The sequence below is a fragment of the Protopterus annectens genome, chromosome 1.part1, assembly GCF_019279795.1.
Source record: "Protopterus annectens isolate FY-2018-M chromosome 1.part1, PAN1.0, whole genome shotgun sequence".
Taxonomy (NCBI): domain Eukaryota; kingdom Metazoa; phylum Chordata; order Ceratodontiformes; family Protopteridae; genus Protopterus; species Protopterus annectens.
Genome location: NC_056726.1, coordinates 698,438,024 through 698,461,680, shown reverse-complemented (window position 1 = coordinate 698,461,680; position 23,657 = coordinate 698,438,024). Strand labels below are relative to the sequence as shown.

Here is a 23,657-nt window from a genome sequence, read left to right as displayed (position 1 = left end):
GATAAATTTAGAGTTGAATTTGCCTGCCAGTATGTTTTCTAGATCTTCTGGCTCAGTATAGGTGGCTCCATTAACAATGATCTCTGCACACAATTGTGTATTGCCTTTGAGGTTGCAGACATAGCTAAATAATGCCTTGGGATTGTCCTTGACCTGTGAGGCCAAATTTACCTCAAATTATTATGAAAGACTAAAATATCTGAACTTCCACAGTGTCTCTTACAGATATCTAAGAGGAGATCTTATTCAGGTATATGGCATTTAGAGACAGCTACCTCTGAGAATGTTTGGGGTTATCAAAAAGTATTAGAGAATCATCAGATAACCTATGTAGAAGATTCTATAAGAATGAGAAGAGTACTAATTGGTTCTCTGACAGAGTAGCAGACTACGTAATTACAACAAAGGAAGTACTAGTTTAGATATTTTTAAGAACAGCCTGGCCACTTATTATGGGAACATGTTTTAGTATATTGGCAAGCTAGAAGGGCATTAATGCCTGTGCTTGAAATATATGTATGTATGTATGCAGACCACTTCAAGGCCCTATCCATGTATTCTGTCTCCTACAGTCTGTTGAGAGGAGATCTATGCCTGACATACTGGGCATTGTCAGACCCCACTCTGATGGACCTGCTGCTTATCAGCAAAACAAATAGCAACATAATTACCCATTTTAAAGACTTAAACCTTGCCTGTGACATAAACAAGACACAGGTATTTATACCAGAGACTACCCCGTCTCTGCAACAGGCTCCCCAACCATGTGAAGCAGAGTTTCTCCCTAACCCAATTCAAGTGTATGTTAGACAATTGGATGGGGAACAGGAAATTTGTCCCTGGCTTGTGACCTATGTATCTAATGGACACAGGCAGCCTGTAAATGGTTCATCTCACAAGTCCCTGCTTGTAAATGTTTCATCTCCCAAACCCCAGCTTACACTTATCAAGGGTACCAAAACTTGTCAGAGATTTGGGATGCATGGATAGGCTTAAAAAAGCCCTTGTGGTCATTAGCCAAGTAAACACCCATGAACCTATGAAACTATTGGTTAACCACTTATGTGAGCAACTGATCTATTGAACCTTTTCAACCATCATTTCAGGCAGAAGGGTGAGGATAATATAGACAAAGTTTAGCATAGGAAAAGAACCAACATATTTTTCCTGAAGTTATCAGAAAGTGAATTATCAAGAAAAAGACATGCTGATAAGGGGAAAACATGCATACATGTACTAGATATCCAGAGCTCCTCAGTGAAGTTTTTACCCTGAATCTGTGTGTATATGTGTGTCTATGTACTTGAAGCCACATTTGAATGTATCCCTAACTTTTCCTGAAACACTACTAGATTGAAGCACCATCGGTTGAATTCCTATTAGCTGAAATATCATACAGTCAAAAGCACCATGGCAAGTGGTATAAAATGCCATTGGTCTTCTGTACCCCAGTTACTTAAATACAATGACTTTGTGATCATGCAGCTGCAGAAAAAAGAAACCACATGCAGTGAACCACTACTGATGCACAAACAGGAACATCATAAGCAGTGATTGTGTACATGTAACAGTGATTTCCATGCGAGAAACCATCCAGATGAATTTTCTTTATATATTTCTTCTTCTCTGTCATGAAACCGAATGTATTTAATGCACTTTCAGACCAATGGCCATTGCAGTAAATGGGATTTCGACCGTTATGCTACATTGTTTTGGAATTTTATCCAAATGTGCATTCAACCAACTATCAGGAGCCTATACATACATGTATATATGTCCACATAGGAAAAATGCATGTTAGCTGTTTCCCTGTGCAGACCCAATATATGAATAAAACATGTCTGTAATTATCCTAGGCATCTTACCCCGAGATTAAGAAGCAGATGGACAAACAGGATCCTCTTGCACATCCTCTGTTACAGTGGTAAGTTTCAATGCATTACTTTCTGTTACTGTAGTAAGCTACAATTTGTTACTTACAGAAATTATGCCTAATCCATTTCCTTAATAAGTAATGTGACTTTTAATCCTGCATATGTACCACAGTATTTATTAAAACATATCATACGTTGTTAGATATATTAAATATTTCCCTTTAGCATGATAAGGAAATACAGTTGTTTGGTAAGGATCGGAGTGATTATCACTATAGATCTCCTCCAAATCACTTTTAGTGATCACTATGTCTGTCTAATTCTAAGTCTTAAGACAGATTTTAGATGTTCATGTTACATCCACGTTTACAGTTTGAGCGAATCCCTAACTGTAGACAGCTTTGCATAAGTTATGAATTCTGTAGATCTGACTAGATCTGACTAAAAATCTGTCAAGAACAAAGAATGGGTCCTTCTAGCATTTTACATATGTTTGTCATAAGAAATGGTAAGAGTTTCATCAAAAAAATATTAGTTTATTGTACATACACACACACACACACACACACACACACACACACACACACACACACACACACACGCATACACACACATGAATGTGCATATATAAGCTTCAGGTCCTCTCCAACCACTCCTGCAAGATGTAGCTCATCTGAACAGATTCTGGGTAATTGAAAATAATAAGTCTATCAGAAGCACTGTTGTTTTCAAGTTTTATGTTCTTTTTTCAGGCATTGAATGCATAATAGCATTGCTGTTGATGTTTGTTAATTTTTTATTTAAGGATCATTTCAAGTAACAGATCCCATATTGTAAAGCTGCCAGTACAGAGGGTAAGACATGTTTTAATCTTAATTGTTTGAAAACTGTCTGTAAGCTATTATTAAGAGAGATATGGAATCATAAATATTGTTGTTATGATTCAGTAAGGCATGACCATGTGTTTTGCATTCAGAAGTCTGTATCCCATTATCCAAGCAAGAGTCATTTGACAATATACTAAGTTTACTTGCAGCTGGCTCTGCGATGAACACAAACATGCTGATTTCTCATGTTGGAAAGTGATGCACAAACTGAGAAAATGTTATTTAAAACTCACACTACAAAGCTTCTTAAGATTTGTTCTGTATAAATGACTGATCTTATAGTGCTAAAACAGGAATGCAGGCAAGAGGGCTTGAGGCATGCACACAGTAGTAGTTTCCATGGTTACTGTTTTTTATTGTTTTTATCGTTTGTTTGAAGTAAAGTCTGAAGAATAAACTTTGGAAAATACTACTGTGTGCGTGCCTCAAGCCCTCTTGCCTGCACTCCTGTTTTTGCAGTTACCTGTTTTGGTATTCCAAGCTGATCTTGTAGTGCTGGCATTATAGTATAAGCTGGTGTTTATTTTGATGTAGTGATAACAATGTAAATGGCAGCACGAGATGTACAGGGAAAGTATAGGTTGATGTTTATATCATTGACAATTTGGAAAGTTGTACTACAATTCTTACTCCCCCACTATCCTCTCTCTGCCCAAACTCAGAACTCATGCTAAATCCTTGGGAGACCATTTACTACTAGAATATTGTATTTATGACAAGAATGGGGATGTCAGGTATATTTGTTTATGCAAATTTCTAGAAAGATCTTGTTTATTTTCATGCTGGTTTGCCAGTAAATAGTTAACTCTTTTAAGAGTGGAAAAGAACAAAAGGCCCCATTGGTTGTACAGAAAGTGGACATGAGATAGCAGAAACTGACTTAGAAGCAATGAAACTATCAGGCTAAACATTTGAGATTTTTCAATATTTCAGTAATGTGGGTACAGTCCTAAACCCTATTCCTATTCTTGCCATGCACTCGATTCAGGAATAGAACAAAATCTCAAATATGTTTAAAGCATTTATAAAGCTACCAGATTTTTCCTCACTAAAGCCTGTCATTAGCAAAGAAGTCCTGATTCCGGCACTGAAGTATAATCTTCCTCTGCTTTTTCAGTCAGAGGCAAATATAATCCAGCTCCAAAGTTCAGTTAAAATCTGTTGCTTTGTAGTCCATGCCTCAGCAAGAAAAATGATGTCTTACACTTGATAAGGCAAATTGGCTGTTATCAAGCATACAGTTTCATCTTTACTTATTTTTTCTCTAAATTGCTATACATTGATTTCTATTCCTTCTTTAAAGAGTGTCTTAGTTCTCCAATCCCTCACCTGAAGGCTTTGCTCAAGACTGACCAATTGATTGAACATGCCTTGATTATACCACAGCAGTGAGTTAATGTCAGTACACATATTCTTGTCCCATTATACTTCCAATGGAATGACATTCCTCCAATATATCATGTGTCTTGTCTACACTTAATGTCCGGCTTTGAGGTGTCACTGCTGTATTCATAATTGAAGAGAGGGCTGTGATGGCACCTACTTAAAGCTTTTCCAAGACTTTTACCGCAATGTTAGTTTTCCAGCACCTGTCTGTCTGTTTTGAATGGATTTTTCAGGCAAGTCACTAAGCTTTCCTTCTCTTTTTGGCCTCAACATGGTATAACCTGCACAATTTTACATGTCAGCTTATCATTAGATTGTATTAAACTCCTTCCCCTATTTATACGTGCTTCTGCTATTCCACATTATATCTAATGAATATTTTTTTTTCTATTTTATCATAGAGACATATATATTCCAAGGCTATGTAGTCATATGACCACTCATGTCTTGTCAGAACCCTCCTTCAGGCTGCACTTCCTTTCTACAAGAGGGTTTTTGTTTGTCTTTTCGGCTATTCCTGTTTAGGGGTCGCCACGGCGGAACTCCGGTCTGCTAATAACTGGCAGTAGATTTTTATGGTGCCGAGTTGCCAGCCCAACGCCCAACCTTCAGTGAAGGCACACACATTCACGCATGTCTTTTGGAGGCCACTCAACTGCAGGGAGGACATGCAGACTCCACACAGAAGGCACTCCAGCCGAGAATCAAACAGGAGAACCTTTTGCTGTGAGGTAACAACACTACCGCTGTACCACCGTGGCTTATCCTTTCTACAAGAGGGTCATACCAGTCAAACCCTGAGTAAATTTGTGGATTCCCTTCTATTCATGTAGGTCATGTTTAAAGGAAAATATTGAGGTTTCACTGCTTAACAGGGGAAGTTTATTCCAGAGATTGCAGAGGTGATGTTTTATAAACCTGACCCTTCATAATTTTATTTATCTTTTGGTAACTCTGTAGTTCTATTATTGGTAGAGATACTGGATCTGCAAAGAAACAGGAGGTCCAGGACAATTGGGATTCTTATGGCATTGTAGACAGAGATCTCCTCTCAAAAGCCTGTAAGTCACAATAAATGGATAGGGTTTAAGTCTCTCTTGTTCACTCAAGGACTTTAGACTTATGACCTTTTTTGTTAGGAACATTTGGAGTCATTCTGATTGTTTCATATCTTTAGTGAGATACATCTCACATGGAGATTTCTGTTTTCTAATGTTCCTATAGTTCTTGTTTTTTTAGTTTCCTCTTCTATCCTCACCAATTTTTAAACTCATTACAGTTTCTTCTGCCATGAGTGAATGGCAAAGTTAGCCCACTTGACCTCATAACCTCATTCATTTACTCCACCCCATTTTTTTGATTTTCTCTGTTTTGCATTGTTGCACAAAGTCAGGATACTCATTCCTCCTATTCAACAAGCTTTCTTTAATGACTGACTTTCTCACATCCAAGCAAAGCTCTCAATCTTGGATCTCAAAATGTGGAACACTACCAGTTATAATGTGGAACAAATGGACAGAATGTGAACACATAACAGCTTCCTTACAACTTCAGCTAAGAAGCTTACAGGATAGTTAAAATGTTTTACTTTATACTTATAAAAATTCTTTTAATGGGTTGATATGATTCAACAGTATTTACCATTAATATGAGTTAAAAAAATTCTTAGTACTGAATGTGGAACAGACTCGTTCAGTGTGGGACTGCAAGCAACATGTATTCTTTAAGAGTCAAAATTAGAAATGTTACTCATAATGAGGTACATATTTATTTGTTTATTCTTTGTTGACTGGGTTGGAGCCACTAGGCTAGTAGACTCTTTTCAGTGGAGACCCAAGGTGGTATTTATACTATTATAGGAAGTTTGGCCAGGGCAGCAGGGAACTTCACCTACTCATTATTGTTGCGAGTGAAACCCATTTTGGCGATGCACTTTCTGTTTCTGTTCCAGGTGCAGAGACAGCCCTGAGAAGCAGGGTGCCAGATGGAGAGAGAGGGAGATGAGTGGTGAAGGAAATGGATGAGAAAGCAAATATTGAGACCAGAGAAAGTGTCCAGGATTCTGAGAAAATATTTCAAAGAAATATGTTTGATGGAAATGAGTTAGCAAATGATGGATGTATAATTACAACTCTCCAGTTGCAGGATGATTTACTTAAAAAAATAGTGCAGAGTGAGACAGAAAATGAAGGAAATGTTTCCTGGGGAGGAAATACAAAAGAAGGATGCAGAGGCAATTCTGAAGATTAGTGTTGAGATGGAAAACAAAGTAAAAGAAGGCACAAGTGGAGTAGCAGAAGGAAATGAAATACAGAAGTTCAAAGTAAAAAAGACAAAGGAAATTAACAAGTATGAAGTGTGGAATAGGTTAATAGCTCATTTGGGTGTAAAAAACACGAGGTAAGACCATTTATTCTTACTGGCAAAGAGACATTTTGTGACATTATATATTTGAGACTGTTTTTCAATGGAAAATTTTCTTGGAGAATATGAAAAAAGAAAGACTGTAACCCATGGAATCTTTATGTGATAAAAGCATTTAACAAGGGAACAAAAAAGAAAATTCATGTACAGTTCCAAACAGAGGTAGAAAGAGAGACTTTGAAGGGACATTTGAAAACTTTATGTAATGAAGTACTGGACATTGCAAAAGTTTATGACAAAAGGGGTTTATGAACTGGTGGCTGGGATTGTAATATTGCATTAAAAATAGAACGAGAAAAAATTATACATATACCAAGAATGATGAAAGTGGAAGGGAATAGGGGTGTCTTTTTTTGTGTGTGAAAAGAAGGACCTTTGATAAGTAACTGCGACAAAAGAAAATGTTATATTTGTGGGGAAGTTGGACATGATGCAAAAAAATGTGAATTGAACTGTAACAAAATTGGACAATTATGGATCAGCTTTGGGAGGGAAATTGACTAGGTTTAAAATGGCCTGCTAAGAAACCTACCATAGCAATTACCTATGACCTTATGAAACCATTAATCTAAGGAAAAGGAAAAATTTAATTTTAGAGAGCTTTCTGTAAATGTGAATAGTATTAAGAATATGCTAGGAAGAACAGAAATTGTGGTGTGGTGTGATACGTGTGATGTAAATGCAATTATATTAAAAACAAGAATATTTATAACAAATGAAGAAATATTACAAACAGAGAACTTGTGGTGAGGAAAGAATCTGGAATTTGGGGAATGAGAAATGTTATGGAATAACTGTATTCTGTAGAAATATACATATTATACACTTATGCTAATTGTAAAGAAAGGAAAGCTTATTTCATCAGAATTTAGACTATGCAGGGATAAATATGAATATTATAATAACAGGAGACTTTAATTGTGATTTAAGAGGCAAGCGTAAAAAGAAAATAAATGATATAAGAAAATGTTAGAAGTTATAATAGACAAAAATGCATGGAATTACAAAAGGGGTATATATAGAACTGAAATAGATTTTTTATAGTATCAGAAGGCTTAGTTATTGATGAAGGAGCGGTACATAAAACATGATTTTCGGATAATCTTGCAATATGGCTAGAGATAAAGGAAAACAAGGAATATATAAAAGTAGGCAAAGGAATAAAAAGGATGAATGAGAGAGCATGGACTGAAGAAGGAAATAGATTGGTAATGCAGTTATGGAAAGATCATATTAATGGAATGAAGAAGGAAATAGATTGGTAATACATTTTATGGAAAGATCATATTATTTTGAGAATATTTTATAAAAATTGGTTTAAATGGTGGAGGATACTTAAGGAAAATATAAAAAAAATGTTTTTACAGCGGTAATATGATGTCAGAAAAGTTGAGAAAGAAAAATATAAAAGAACGTGTAATGATGCATTGGAAGATTTAGAACATGATGATAGAAAGTACTTTGAAAAAGAAAAAGAATTATATGAAAGATATCAAGGAAAAAATACAATAATTGTTATATAAGCAAATATATTTTTACAAGAAAAAAGAGAAGTATAGAGTTACTGAAGTAGATTAGTAAAGGAAGATGTTAGCATAATATGAAAAATAAAAAAGTAAAAGAAGAAATAGAAAGAACATGGTGAAAGATTATGACTAGTCTAGTACAATATGTAAAAAAGGCTTAAATTAAAAAGAAGGTAGTGAAAAAACATGGAAAGTAAAAAAAAGTTAACATAAAAGGAGAAAAAGAGTTGGAAAAGGAGATTTCTTTAAATGAGCAAATTGGAAGTTAAGCCAAGAGGTATTTATGAAAAGTGGGGTAAGACAGGGATGTTCAGTGAGTTGTATACTCCTTGCATTAGTTACAAATGTGATAGTATGTGAAGTAAATTACAAAAAAGGAGGTTTAGGGTATATAACACCTGAAGGATAAGTCATAATTTGCAGACATTTGTGTCTAGAGGTGATATGGATGGCATTAAAAATAGAGAAAAGTAAAGGTTTAGGTTATGTAGTAAAGATTGGGGGTATATATTTTACAATGAATGAAATTTCTGTATTAGGTATACTATTTGGGAAAAAAGTTGTTAGTAGAATTCAATGGAAAAAAAACAACAGAAGAAATAAAACAAACCTCTCTTTCTGGAGAACATGTAAGCTATCATTCAGAAAAAAAGGCTTATTTGATTAATCTAGTACTGATGGGGAAAATGACATACTAAGCAAGTGTATTTATGTTGCCAACAATATCTGAAGAGGAATTATTGCAGATAATATGAAAAATAAAAAAGTAAAAGAAAAAATAGAAAGAACACAGTGAAAGATTATGACTAGTCTAGTACAATATATAAAAAATGCTTAAAGTAAAAAGAAGGTAGTGGAAAAAAATGGAAAGTAAAAAAAGTTAACATAAAAGGAGGAAAAGACTTGGAAAAGGAGATTTCTTTAAATGAGCTAAAGTACAAAACTTTTCTGACATCATATTACTGTTGTAAAAACATTTTTTTATATTTTTCTTTAAATATCCTCACCATTCAGACCAATTTTTATAAAATATTCTCAAAGCAATATGATCTTTCCATAACCCAATAAAAATGGAGTTTCTTATGTAAATAAAGAAGAAGGAGGTTTAGGGTTAATAACCCAGTGGTATATGCTGCTTCATTAAATTTGTACAAAATGTTAAAGTGGACAAATGAAAAAAGATGAAAGATTAGTAGTAAAGTTGTACAAATATAACCTGATAAATTTTGGGGTATGGAAAAAAAGAATAAAAAAGACAATTAGTGTATAAATGAAGAAATAAAATATTACTAAAAAAGATGTTTGTTGAAAATAAAACTTGATGATATAGAAAAAGATAGAAAAGTAGGGTGTAAGAATATAGTGATCAAACATTACTACGTAAAACCGTGGGAAAATCTAACAGATGAAAAAAATGAAAGCTATAAAAATAAGAAGCAAATTGTGTAATCAGAACGTAGAATGTTGGGATTTTTTGTGGAGGCTGGCATATAGATGAACTGCCATTAAAAGGAAATATGCCATATAAAAAGAAGTGTGATAGAATATGTTTTTATTTTCAAGAAGAAGAAGCTATGGAAAATGTGTTTTTGAAATGTAAAATAGTAAAAAGTCATGGGAGAAAGCTTTGTAAAGAAGACTTTTTTGAAGATATAAAAAGTTGATAAAATAAACATGTATATGATTAAATATGGATATTATAAAAATAGAAGTAAGAATATGTTAAAAGAATAGACAAAAAGTTATTTTATGTTATAGGGGTCATATGAAATGAAAGAATGAATTCAGTTATGTTTAACGTTAAATGGTGGTTATGGAAAAAGGAGTGGGGGGTAATAGGAATGAAAATTGAGTATGATTTTAAAGGAAATTATGAATATGTGTAAATAGATTTGTATATCTATATATGTGCACATTTGTAAATATTTGTACATATTTTGTAAGTAAGAGGGTTTTTTTGTATATAAATAAAGAGCCCCTGCTCTTTCTGATAGGTGCTGTGGAATCTTTTACATCCACCTGCGCTACAACCAACTAAAGTAGATGGGCCTTCAGCTTAATGTCGCATCAGAGGTATGAATGCGAGTCATACCTTTCAACTGTTTAGATTCTTGCAGAATATGCAGACTTTTGCCTCATTTGTATATATATTTTTGGTCTGTTCCTCATAAAATGTATGGCTTCATGGCAAAGCATTGAGGACTGCAGTTACTTTATAATGGCAGACATTTGCATTTCAGTCTCTATATCCTTTAGAAAAGTTTGTTAGAAGAATATTTAAAATCTGTCCCTGATTTTAGGCCTTTGTCCCCCAATTATTTGTAGTTTTGTCCAGAATTCTTGCCCTAAGAGCTTGAAAGGTATGCATGCAGGCTGAAGTGTGTACTTTTGGTCTGATTATTGCACCATTCACTATACTTTCCTGTTTAGTTTTATAAATCATCAGACCTTATCTGTTTTCTTCTTCATTTTTACAGGATATCTTGATCTCTTTTCTATTTTCCTCTTCAGTTTCATATGCTGTCATGGTTCCAATGTTACATTATGCACCCAAAACACATCGTCAGCTCTCCTGGAAAGTGAATAAATATTTCCTTTTGTGCATATTTTCATCCTTCCATCCTGCTAATGATCACTGAATAAAATAACCTTTCTGTGAACCTCAATGCCATATTCGTATCTCTGTCTTTATGGCTTGCAGAAATACTTGCAGTATTCAGGCTGAGATCTCATCTTGTTGTGTAGAACAGTATGACAACTCACCAATCCCTAAACTGAAGCTGATAATAATACAGCATAACATTTATTTATTTATTTATTATTTTTATTTTTTATGTGTTGTCTGTTAAATTCTTATTGGTCATAATTCATTTTCATTGGCAGCCCAGGAAGAAAGCTCCACAGATATACAAATTGCAAACAGTTTCTAGATTAAATAACAATAATATACAGGTAACGATATAACTGAAACAAGGTAAGCACATTATTCCAGATAAGAACAGAGCTGAACATCTTGCTACAAAGTAATGATGTCGGTGTAATAAACATTCAGAGTGAAAAGATATGTTATAAAAGAGAGAGCACAGAAAAACATACAACAAATACACCAGTAGAATTATGACAGTGGTAAGGAAAGGCAAAATGAAATTCTAGCTAGCAAAAGAGGATCATCTAGGCAACATTTGTAGATCCAGTTGAAAAAGAAAAAAGTGAGTAGAAATTGTTTTCTGGAAAGGGATATTCAGAAGAATGTATGCAGAGTGCAGAGAAGATGATTCCGGAGTTTGCAGACTCGAGCTGTAAACATGGCATCACCAAACTGGTTCGGGGATGCTGACCATTATAAATGAGTAAAGTGGTATACTGGAGATAATGAGATATGATATGCCACTCAGCCAGATAGCTGACGGAGGGAAATTTATGATGGAATAAAATGGAGTGAACTGGTCTTCAAATGAGCATGTCTCAGTTGTTGGTGGAATTCAAGCCAGCGCAAAGATTTAAAAATAAAAAAAATCAAATCATTGAGCTCCAAAAGTATATTCAGCAGCAGCTTTGTTTTTTCTGATAAAAGCTTGTTAAAATGAAAGGTGGGAAGAGTGAACGTTAGGAAGAAATGTAAACAAATTAGTAAGAACACAATAGGCTCAACAGAGACTAGGAAAGGAAACTCTAACTCCATCAGTCATTAACTGCTTTCTTCTGTACAGCAGAGCAAGAATTTGATTAGTTTTCCAAATAAATATTCTCATGTTTACATCAGACTTCAAATGATGATGAAAAGTAACTCCAAAACAGCCAGCACTAAAAAGAAGACATCTTGAAGTACACACTATGAGCTTATCTGAGTATATGTTATCATTTATGCAGTTTAATGGAGAATCACTGAAATTCAGAGTTAGCTACTCTGCAGTTGAAAGGCACTGATGAAAGATAGGGTGACATGCTGCTTCAAATACTTCATTTCTTTAGCCAGCCTGATTGAGGCAATGTAGGAAATTGTCTCATGCTGACTGACAATCACCTATTATGCAACACAGTGCAGTGTGTGAGATGTATCTATTTAATGTCATTGGAGACAAAAATGTCATGCAGTCATAACACTGACATTAGGCTTATCAACAACGTACTACATCCAACATAACCCACACATAATCCCTCATGCTCAGGTTTTTAAAATGAACTTGCCTAAACCTCAAAGATCTCCAAGACATAACACAGGTATAAAGTACCTTCAGCAACACTCTAGACCTACACAACCCACTACCACTCATATGCCAAGGAGCACCAAAGTCACAGATGCTGAGACCATAAGGCAGGCATCTACCCAACCCAAATATCCTAGTCATTGGTGACTCTATTGTAAGGCATAAAGATGTACATTTTACCAGGCTGAGCAAGGAAAATGTGATGGTTGCTTGCTTTTCTGTTGCCATAATCCTCCAGATTGTTCATGCATTCAAGTCTTTGAATAACAGGTACAGGTATGGCAGTGTCTTGAGACATACCTCATTGGATTGTATGAAGAGAGATGTGACAGAGCTTTCAAATTATGTGTCCCAAGCTGGTCTGAACCTAAAATTGAACAACTTTCTGCTTTATCCAAGAGTGATGCCACAGTGTAAGCACAAAATAATTGACTTTAATAATTGGCTTAGTTTTGGTATCATTCCAAGGGGGTCCAGTATTTGTCCTGGGAGGATATGTTCAACAAGCCTCACTGCTTTTACAGGGATGGCCCGCACTTTCCCCTTGTAGGTTTTTTCTATTGGAAAACACCTTCTCCACTCCTATACTACCTGTTTTTATGCAATGCAAGCCAAGTAACCTACTAACATTCCAAATGCACAAAATAAAATACTAAGGTGTTGCTGATCAATGCTAGGAGCCAAAACAAGAAACTCCACTCCTTACAAGCTCTCCACACGCTGGCAGATGTATACATTTCTATAGTGTCTTAGACGTTAATTAAAGTGGTAGAGTGCTGGGCTATAGTGCCTTTTACACATTTTGTCCAGGCATTGCAGAGAGGCGAAAAAGGTGGAGGAGTCTCAATCTTCAACCATGAAAGACTCACACCAAAAGTAGTAAAGCAGTTTAATGCACTAGAGCTTCTTCATGTCCAAATCACTATCAGGTCCTCCTTTACCACATATTAGCTAGCTATAACCAATAGATAACTGCAATAAGAGTCATTAATGCAGACGTAAATCTGGATGTATCAGACTATAAATGATTGTTCTGCTCTCATTCTTTTTCTTTTCCATACAGTAATTCTATTTAATTATTGCAGACTAAAATTAATATATTCTCATTCAAATGCAATTCCAGTCACTTCCTTATGTGCAATATCACCCAATCTCACCTCTGTGTACAGTGTACCCTTCTTCTCATGTGTTAATCATCTAGAAGTCAGTGTTGTCCAGTGTATATAAATAGTGCACAAGCATGTGCATCAGCTACCTAGATACTTACTTTTGTACTATAGTTATTGTTTATTCTTTAATACCTATCATGTCTGTCCTTTTGTGTTTGTTTGTTTTTTCCTGTAAAACAGATGACACTCAAGATTTCATTTAGATAGCACTTGTCTTTCCTAAAAAAAAATAAAGTTTCTTTGAATCTTGAATCTCTGTGGAACCCCATCTATGACTCAAGAAAGCCACAACACATATGTAGAAGAGTCTGAGTCTTTTAAGTATTAATCCCAGTATTATCTTCCCAGTATTATCTTTTTGTGATTTTAACTACCCATCTATAGACTAGGTAAGGTATGCCACCACTAATGCACAAGCACACAGATTCCTGGACTTTGTCGGTATAAATGCTCTGGAACAGTTTTAGTCAGACTACTCACTAGAGGAACAACATTGTAGACCAATATGGGTGCATCTTGCACCATTTCTTGTGTATCATCATCCCTTGTTAGGTCTGAACATGAAGCCATCACATTTTGAAACGAGAGCTTCCCCCCACCCATGGTACAGTTGTAAACATTTCTAAGACAAGCTATCTACTCTTAAGCAATACTTTGACAAACCTCACATCCCCTCCAAACCCTAAAAATGTTGCTGTTCATGTAAAATTGTACACCGTAGTACTATACTGACATGTAAACAACTGCACAGAAACATCTGCCCCCTGAAGAAACAAGTTCAGAGCAAACCCCCAAAACAAGTGCCTGTTATGGAACTATAACTTCAACAAATTATGCAATAAAAAGAAGAAAATACTGGCAAAAGTAAGAAGACTAATTCCCAAAATAATAAAGCTCTCGTCATTGAATTAAGCTAACAACTCAGGTGCCTAGTTACAGCCACCAAAATCATACAAGCTAAAGATAATCACAAGGCCAGTTTTAGTTATGTTTGAAATCTCAAGAGCAGAATTCAGCAATGCTCTGAGCTGATTGTGAATGATGCTGCCTTCACTGATGCTGAAGCTGCAGTCAGCCTACTAGATGATAAATTAAGCTCAAACTTTACAACTCTCCCCTCAGTCTGTCCCACAAGAAATATCTGAAACTGACACCCCCTCCAGCTATCAGACATGACTGTGTCCTAAAAGCACTTTCTAAAGCTAAACATACTGCACTGATAGTCTGTGACAGTATCCATGGATGGCTCCTGAATAGCATGAAACATGATTTAGCTAAGCCCCTAACATTTGTTGGCAAAGACCTTCTCCACTGCTATAGTGCCTTTTTTAGGCAATGCAAACCAAGTATCCTACTGACAACACTGTTCAACCTCAACCTTTATACAGGCTTTGTGCCAAGTTAGTAGAGAACAGCAACATCATTCCACTGTACAAAGGAAGACCCTTCATTGATGTGGGTAATTACAGAACCCATAAGTCTGACCAGCCTCGTATGTAAATCAATGGAAAGGATTAGCATAGAGTTAATCAGTAAGGATATGGGAACCTCTGAAGACTGGAATCTCAGTTCAGATTCATCAAAGGCAGGTCATGCTTACTCAACCTAGTAGACTTCTTTGAAACAGTTACTAAGGCAATAGATAAAGGTAAAACAGTGCACACCATCTAACTCAACCTGGCCAGACATATGACAGTCCCACAGTCCAGCATAGTAAAAAAGTTAAGCAAACTAGGAATAAAACCCTACATTACAGACCATATCACCAAGTCGTTCACATGTGGAAAGCAAGAGACTGAAATATATGAAGCTACCTCCACAAAAGGACCAGCCACCAGTGGAGTCCTCCAGGGCATGGTGTGTGACACTCCTGCTAGACATCTACTTCACTGAAGTTATAGCCAGTATTAAAGAACTCTGGCCGACTAAGTTTGTGGATGACTGTAAGTTGGATTCTGGTATAGTATCCCCAGAAGACCTAATTATCCTGCTGGGAGGACTGTCGCATGACAGAATCGTGAACTAAAGCTAAATGCCAAAAAAATGCATTACCATATCCTTTGGTAAGTCAGTACATCCAGGAACACCCACATTGAAAATACACCCTTAACAGTTGTCCCAACAGTTTAGCATTTGGGAACTCATGTGAACAGCAACCTAACACTCAACCAGCATGTGTACACTGTGGTGAAGAAGGCCTTCTAAACTGCACAGCTTATTAACAAGGGAATTGTTTCTAGGTCCAGAAACACCATTATCTACCCGTTTAGCCTTCATAAGGACAATCACTGAGTATAATGGCCCCCCTTTTGCATGCATCTGTCCAGATTTATGTAATAGCTGTAATGCCAACAGAGGTACTTTTTAAAAAGGATAGTTGGCTTAAACAATTTACCATACATAGATCTTCTCAAAAGCCTATCACTATACTCAGTCTCTTATAAAGTGCTAAGAGGTAACCTGTGTCCTACTTACAACACATTTTCTGACCCAACCCTGGTAAACCTACAGCACATCAGCAAATCAAAATACACTAGAAATACTCAGTTAAGGGATCTACACCTCCTCTGCAAAATCATCAAAATGGTGTGGGGAGATGGGTATATCTTGCAGATTATACAAGCGGTCTAGAACACATTTCCTATCCACAAAAAAACAGGTTTTGTCCCTATCTTTATTCAAGTGTAACCTGGATCTATGGATGAGAAATAGGAGAGTTACCTCAGGGCTGCCCCCTATGCTACTAATGGACAGAGGCAGCTACTAAATGATATATATTATGCTTGGAGCCTTACAAATACCTATGATATCATCCTCATTATTATCACTTTGTGTAGTATTAATCAGTCCATGAAGGAGTAAACATACAGGCTGAGAAATTTTGACTAAGCTCACAAGGACCGATAGCCTAGTACTAAACTGTGAACATATGAACATATGAAATGAGAGCAGATATGAACAGAGAAGTGAGCAACATCATAGGTTCATAGGTATTCTCTGGGCTATTGCTCTGTGAACATCTTATGAACCTTAGCCTTGAATTTCCATGGTAATCATTAGCCCTTATATTTTGCAATATTAATCTCCAAAGATGGACCACAAAAGTATATGCTGGGTACTTACATATTTCCCCTATCCATGAGGGTCTTTGGTTTCTAAACCAGATGTGAATTTTCTGTTATCTGGTCTCCTAGGAAAATTGTGTTTGGCTTGATATATAGGTATTCCATACTGTTCAGATAGGTGGTATGGACCACAGAGGACATAGAGGGATCCTGTGTTTAACTATGATGTGATCATAGGATCATAGAAAGTTACTAGGCTATTGGCCCTGAGGCCCTTACAAGCCTAGCCAAGAATTTAGCCCATTTTCCGACAACTCAGCATCCGATACCCCTGTCTAGCAGGCACACAGGTGGAATCCCAGTGGTGTATTTTCTTTTCCCCATTCAGTTATCCAGGCTGGGCATAAAAAGGATTAATGAGGTATTCTGCTTGATGTGGAGTGGGAGTCTATTGTGCAGAAGGGGGAGTCTCTGGGACACAAATCTGTTCCAAAAACAGTCCTATTATTGTTACAGCCAAGGTTAAGGTCACACGTGTAGGTTACTCGAGTGGAGCCTGACTTGCGTATATGCAGCAGTCCCATCGAGGTGAGGTCTGAGATTGCTTTGTATGCCAGACAGAAGTCATCTCTGAGGAGTCTGTAGGAGACATGAGCAGAGGGACAGGGTCATTAGCCTAGCTGTGTAGGGTAGATGTTTGAGGCCCTGGATTCTCCTGGTGAGGAATCTCTGTGGTCTCACCAGCTGCTGCATGTGCTTTGTGAGGTATATGCCAAAAGGGGCATTGTATTCAATAGTGGATCTTACAAGGGATGAATACAGGGATGTCATGACCACCTTGTCCCTGGAAGAGATACCCTTACTAATGAGTTGAGCCATGTAAATGGCTTTCCGTACAGTGGTGGAAATATGGTGGTCAAAAGTCAGTTTGCTATCAACCTGGGTGCCCAATTCCCTCATGACTGATTGCTTGCTTAAGACCTTGTTATTGATGTGATAATTTGTGGGGACGTCACTAAGGGGATGATGATGCATTTTTTGACATTCAGTTTGAGGCTATGTTTCTGGCACCAGTCAATTGCTTGGGTGAGACCCTGTTGGAAGATATCCACATCACTAGAGGAAATGATGACAGCACCAAGCTTGCAGTGATCTGCAAACTTGGTCAGCCATAGCCCACTATTTTTGGCCTTCTCCTCAGAAAAGTATATTCCAAACAACAAAGGCCCCAAGACTGATCTCTGGGGTACACTGCTCATTTCAGGTCGACTGCTTGAGGTGGGTTTCCCTATTTTGACTAGGTGGGTTCTGTCAGTGAGACAGTGGTAAAGGTTTTGTGTTTAGTAAGTTGGATGCGGAGGAATTCCAGGTTATTATCTTATCTAATGATTCTCGAAATGAGATTTTTTTTCTTTTAGGAATATACAGATACTGCCAACTTTAGTGGCAACTTCTGTTGCTGCAGGCCTGTATGAGTAATAGTCTTTGAGGCCTTATTCTGATGATGTGTTTTCACTGGTCTTGAATCTGGTCTCTGTGACACGTGTCTAAATTGTGCAGGTAAGAATTGCTTGTAGGGTGTAGAGTTTTTTTGTTAAGGCTCCTATCAATGAACAGCAATATTTTAATGTTGTCCTGAATCTCTTTACTTATGTTGGGAATTCTAGAAGACTGACATTGCCTAAAAAGGCACAATGGGGCTGGATAGGATTTTAGTCAATTTACAAAAACCTTGGGGGAAGAGATGCAGGCCACCCATGGCAAAGCAGTTTGAGCTGTCTGCCATCTGCTCCCAAGCCGAGATATATATTTATGTATATATGTATATATATATACATATATATATATATATATATATATATATATATATATATATATATACATATATATATATATATGCATATATATATATATATATATATATATATATATATATATATATATATATATATATATATATATACATATATATCTATATATATATATATATATATACACACACACACACATACATACATATAGCCAATTGTTGAAGTGAGTCATCTTTTTACATTGTGACATCATTCTTGGTGATGGTGGAATACTGTTCAAGGAAAAGTTCATACCAGCTTCAGACACATATTCTGAGAATGCCATCATGTCTGTCAGGGTCTATATCAGTATATCAAATGCTGAAAATGCCGAATGCAATTTAATCGAACTGAAATGTTCAAAATCTCAGACGAGCGAACTCACGGAACATTGATTTCTTTCCCATGGAAAAAAATCGGTGTTCTGTGCAAAAAAAAATTTTTTTCAATACTTTAAACACTGACAGAAGTGGGAGGCCTTGCCACCCACACCCCCCAACGTGGGGGACTGTGCCCCCCACCCCCTACTTAAATATACCAACTCCGAGAACGCACCACAGTGGAGGAAATAGCAAACTCCGATAACAGCCCACTGATTTCTTTCCCTTGGAAAGAAGTCAATGTTTCATTAGTTTGCTCTTCTGAGATTTCGAACATTTCAGTTGGATTAAATTAAATTTTGCATTTTCAACATTCAAAATGCTGATAGGAACCCATCTGTCATCACATAGTCCAGGGAGGTAAGTCTCAGATCAATTGCACTCACATGTGCAATTACTGTTTTCTATGTGGAGTTGTAGTTCAGACACATGAGTACATGATGATATGGTGAATCCTGACACTTTCTAGTCAACTGATTTTGACCCTGTCTTTAGCCATTCAGATGAGTGGTGCATATGGGTGTTTCACTATGGAGTTACCTGCGGCAAAGATATTGGTTTGTGTAGTGGTTTGCCTTACGGGCTTCTGGACTGAGTCTTTGTGATTCACAGATGCATTTTTCTTGTTGCGTACTGCCTATGATTTGTGTTTGTAAGACTGTTGAGAGTGTTTGTTTCTTGAGATACATTTTGGAGCCTTCTGTGGTTTAGGTAAGCTACATCTAAGAGCCTTAGCATGTGTAGGTCTATGTGTTTGGTCTGTGATATTTGAGATTGGCTTAGTGTGGTGTTGTGTGGTGCTGACAGCTTTATTATTGGGAGTGGCTTTGTGTGAGAGCTTTGCTTCCAGTAACGTTATATAACTACATTTCTCAAACTGTGGCATATTGTCACAGACCATCTATGCCTTACTTATTTTGAAAAGACCTTAAAATTGTAGATTCTGTTGACATCCCAGCTTATATATTTAAGGTAAAACTCCACTGAATGAAACTGAAGATAAGGATTGCTGAGGGAGCTTTACATCAAATTCTACTCTAAAGTGTGAGAAGGTTTTCTGAAGTCCACTGAGATATCCCCTGTGTCTGAAGTTAACACCAACTTAGTTATGTCATATTGACAAGAAACCATAGATGATTGCAGGGTTATGTACAATTAGCAAAGCGTATAGCTGGCCTGAAATAAATAAATGCAGCATAAAAGGTAAAAGCCTAGTAAGCAGCAATTTCACTAGCACTTTTTAATCACAGCTAATAAGAGATATAGGCTGATAATATTTCATGCAGGTCTTTCCCATCATTTGTAAAAAAAAAAATAGAATGTGGCAAAGGCTTCACTTACCTTCTCCATAATTTTAGACTTATCATATGTTTTCTAATTGGTTGACAAAAGGAGTTGAAAATATCTTTCATTGTACAGCTTTTAAAAACTCCCATGTAGTCCATCAGGATCTCTGGGTTTATTAAATCCAAGGAAAGAAGAAATGGATTTCGTAATTACTGCTATTTGAGATAACACTAGTCTCAGTTTTTTTTAACCAGTGGCCGATGTTCTCTTAGCCATTCATCCTCAGGTCACTGGTTGGTTGGTATCATCCTTGCCTATTTTCTTATTAGAATTATAAGGCATGGCATACCTATCACTGAAAGTGATCTTTATAAGAAGTGGTTCAGTAACTCTCCCCAGGATTCAGAAACAAGCACATGAACTGAATTATATTGCAATTTACAGACATATTAACCACAATAAGGAAATACCTCATTATTGGTTAATTTGCGTTTTTCTAAATTGACGTTAACTACTGCAAATGTAGATCAGCACTTTCCTTTGGTGGTTAACACTGAAGGCCTATGCATCACACTGGCACAGGCACTCCCCTCATTCACTCACACACACATACACACGCACACACACACACACACACACACACACACACGCACACACACATGGACATTCTCACCACATATCCCATACTGGTCCCTGTATTGTCAGAATGTCCCCAATGTTTCCTTTTTTCTTTCCCTTGTAAATCACAGATGATTACAATCAGACATTAATGACAGACAGAGTTTCACACTTAATACCCTTCAGTAAATGGCTGTTAGTGCAAAAGCTGTTATACAAGTGATATTCTGAGTTTATAGAAGGAATGATTACAGTATGGCCCTGACAGTATGCCTTTGTCCCACCATTATTTTTGGCTTTATCTAGCTTTCTTGTGCTACAAGGTTAAGAGGTATGCGCATATACCCCCCCCCTGTACCTCTTCCTCATGAGTCATGTACTGCTGCTTGCCTTGTATAATGCATGTGATCCCCACTGTATGATACCTCCATACACTAATTTATCAGTTGGTGTAGTATGTTGGTACTGTTCTTTCCTGTGATAAGGGTGTGTTTGAAGCCTTTTTCCCCCTTTTTTTGTACTTTTTTCAGTTTTTGATATGATTTCATGCTATCCCTGGCATCTCGTGGTGGTGCAGAGGACATGTCCTCTGTTGGAGGGGTGCAGGGTTTAAATCCTTTTTAGTACCTTTAAGGTACACGTTTGCAGCGCATTCCTGATGTCTAGTGGGACCCCTATGAGCCACATCGTCTTTCTTTTCTTTTTTTTTTTTGTAAGTGCCCTTATGGCACACTCTTTAAGATTTATCCCTGGTGTCTAGGGCTTCCCCAACTCACATCTTTATTAAGTGCCCTTAAGGCACAATCTAAGCATTATCTTTCGTGTTTAATGTTTTCCCCACTGATCCCAGGAACTATCGACCTATTAGTCTTACGAGCCTGGTCTGCAAGGCCATGGAACGTATCATCATGGAACTCATAAACAAAGACATTGGTAACCTCCAAACTCTGGATCCCACCCAGTTCGGGTTTGTGAAATGCAGATCATGCCTCCTGCACCTGATTGACTTCTTTGAGGCAGTCACCAAAGCCACAGAGGAGGGTAAGGTGGTTCCCACAGCCTATCTTGACCTCGCCAAAGCTTTCAACACCATCCCCCATTCTGGAATTATAGCTAAACTCACTAAACTAGGTATAAATCCCTATGTCACAAGATGGGTTGCCAACTGGCTCACTAACAGAACCCACACTGTAAAAGTTGCAGACTCCAAATCTGACCTCAAAGCAGTGACAAGTGGAGTACCACAGGGTTCCATCCTGGGACCTCTCCTTTTTGGTATCTACTTCTCTGAAGTACAGGCTAACACAAAAGGCCTCTGGCTAACGAAGTTCGCAGATGACTGCAAACTAGGAGCCATAGTCAAGTCCTCAAATGATGTTGGCATGCTACAGAAGGGCCTCGCTGAGACAGATGCCTGGTGTCAGAGCCATGGCCTCAAGCTCAATGCCAAAAAGTGCAGTGTCATCCCCTTTGGTAAAAACTCTGTACCCATGAACTAACACATAGGCAGCAATCTACTTAACATCAAATGTGTGATAAGAGACCTTGGGACTCAGGTGGACAGTAGTCTCTCCTTTGATAGTCACACCACCACAGTAGTCAGGAAGTCCTTCTACGTGGCACACCTCATCATAAAAGGGTTCTCATCCAGGAAAAAAGAGGTCATTGTTCCCCTTTTGGAATGTACCTCACAAGACATCTGCAGCAGCTGGAAAGGCCAAAGAAGTACCTCACAAAGAGGATTACTAGCCTCAAGCAAATGCCCTACACTGATCTTCTCAAAAAACACCAGCTTTACCCTGTAGCATATCGCCTACTCCGAGGTGATCTCTGCCTAACATATAAAGCTATGTCAAACCCAGAGCTGTTGGACATGCTACACCTAAAGAAATCCCAATCCATCTGAGCTACATGCTCTAGGGACCTAAACCTTGTCACCACAATAAACAGGACATGCTGGAGGGATAGATTCCTGTCCCAGGGACTTCCCATACTCTGGAACAGGCTACCCATTAGCACTCTTCAAAATAAATCTTGATGAGTGGATGGGAAATAGGAAATACACCCCAGGGATCACTTCTGTGTCTCTGCTCAACAGTGGCACAGGAAAATAAATTTCTTGGATGACGTAAGCCAGGGAACCTTGTTGGCTAGGCTTACGTAGGCCCTTGGGCCGATAGCCTAGTACCTACCTATGAACCTACAAACCTACGAACCCTGACCTATGTCTTAAGTGCCCTTAAGGCAGAATGTAAGAGGCATTATCCCTGCTGTCTAGAGTTTTCTCACTGACCTACATCTCTGTTAAATGCCCTTAAGGCATGATGTAAATGTTAACCCTTGTGTTTAGGTCTTGTGTTTCTCCCAACAAAGATGCAGGAGTTGCTCGTTAGTGTAGGGGTGTGTACAGGTATAACAGCCCCCACCCTCATGTACCCATTCACCTAGTCATTCCATTCCCACACATAAATTCTTTCCAGCTGAATGGACTACACACACACACACACACACACACACACACACACACACACACACACACACACACACACACACACACTTACCTCTTCCATAATGGGTTATCATTAATGTAAGTGGCTGTGTTATTTTACACAACCAAGTAATTCTCTGACTCACTCAGCTGCATAAGTGCCTTACAACAAGCAGTCCATGGGGAGAACAAGTGGATAAATAGCATAGGCCTCTCCCCTGGAATGCCTTATTAGCATTTAGCATGGCCATAGGGACAGCCTACCACAATGCTACATGTCTTCATCTTGCACCACCATGGTAGAGCTGTTTCAGAACCAGAGATTGTTACCCCAAGGTGTATATTAGCACACCTTATAGAAACCTTTCTGAATCAGGCCCTCTGCCTCAAAAGTGTGATGTTACTGTTGCATTAATCCTACAATCATGCAGTTATTATAGTTTCAATTCCATTAAGTATTTCTCATGATCAACCTCTAGCCAATATTTTAGCTAT

General features: G+C 37.4%; 1 protein-coding gene across 1 annotated transcript in view; it reads left to right on the top strand.

Annotated features, from left to right (window-relative positions):
* PARP8 (poly(ADP-ribose) polymerase family member 8) overlaps positions 1-23,657 on the top strand; it is a 1,481,732-nt gene that overhangs the window by 1,063,831 nt on the left and 394,244 nt on the right. The window contains exons 18-19 of the mRNA XM_044077685.1: positions 1,857-1,924; positions 2,680-2,728. Of these exons, the coding sequence (XP_043933620.1) occupies positions 1,857-1,924; positions 2,680-2,728 (117 nt within the window). The remainder of the gene's footprint in view (positions 1-1,856; positions 1,925-2,679; positions 2,729-23,657) is intronic.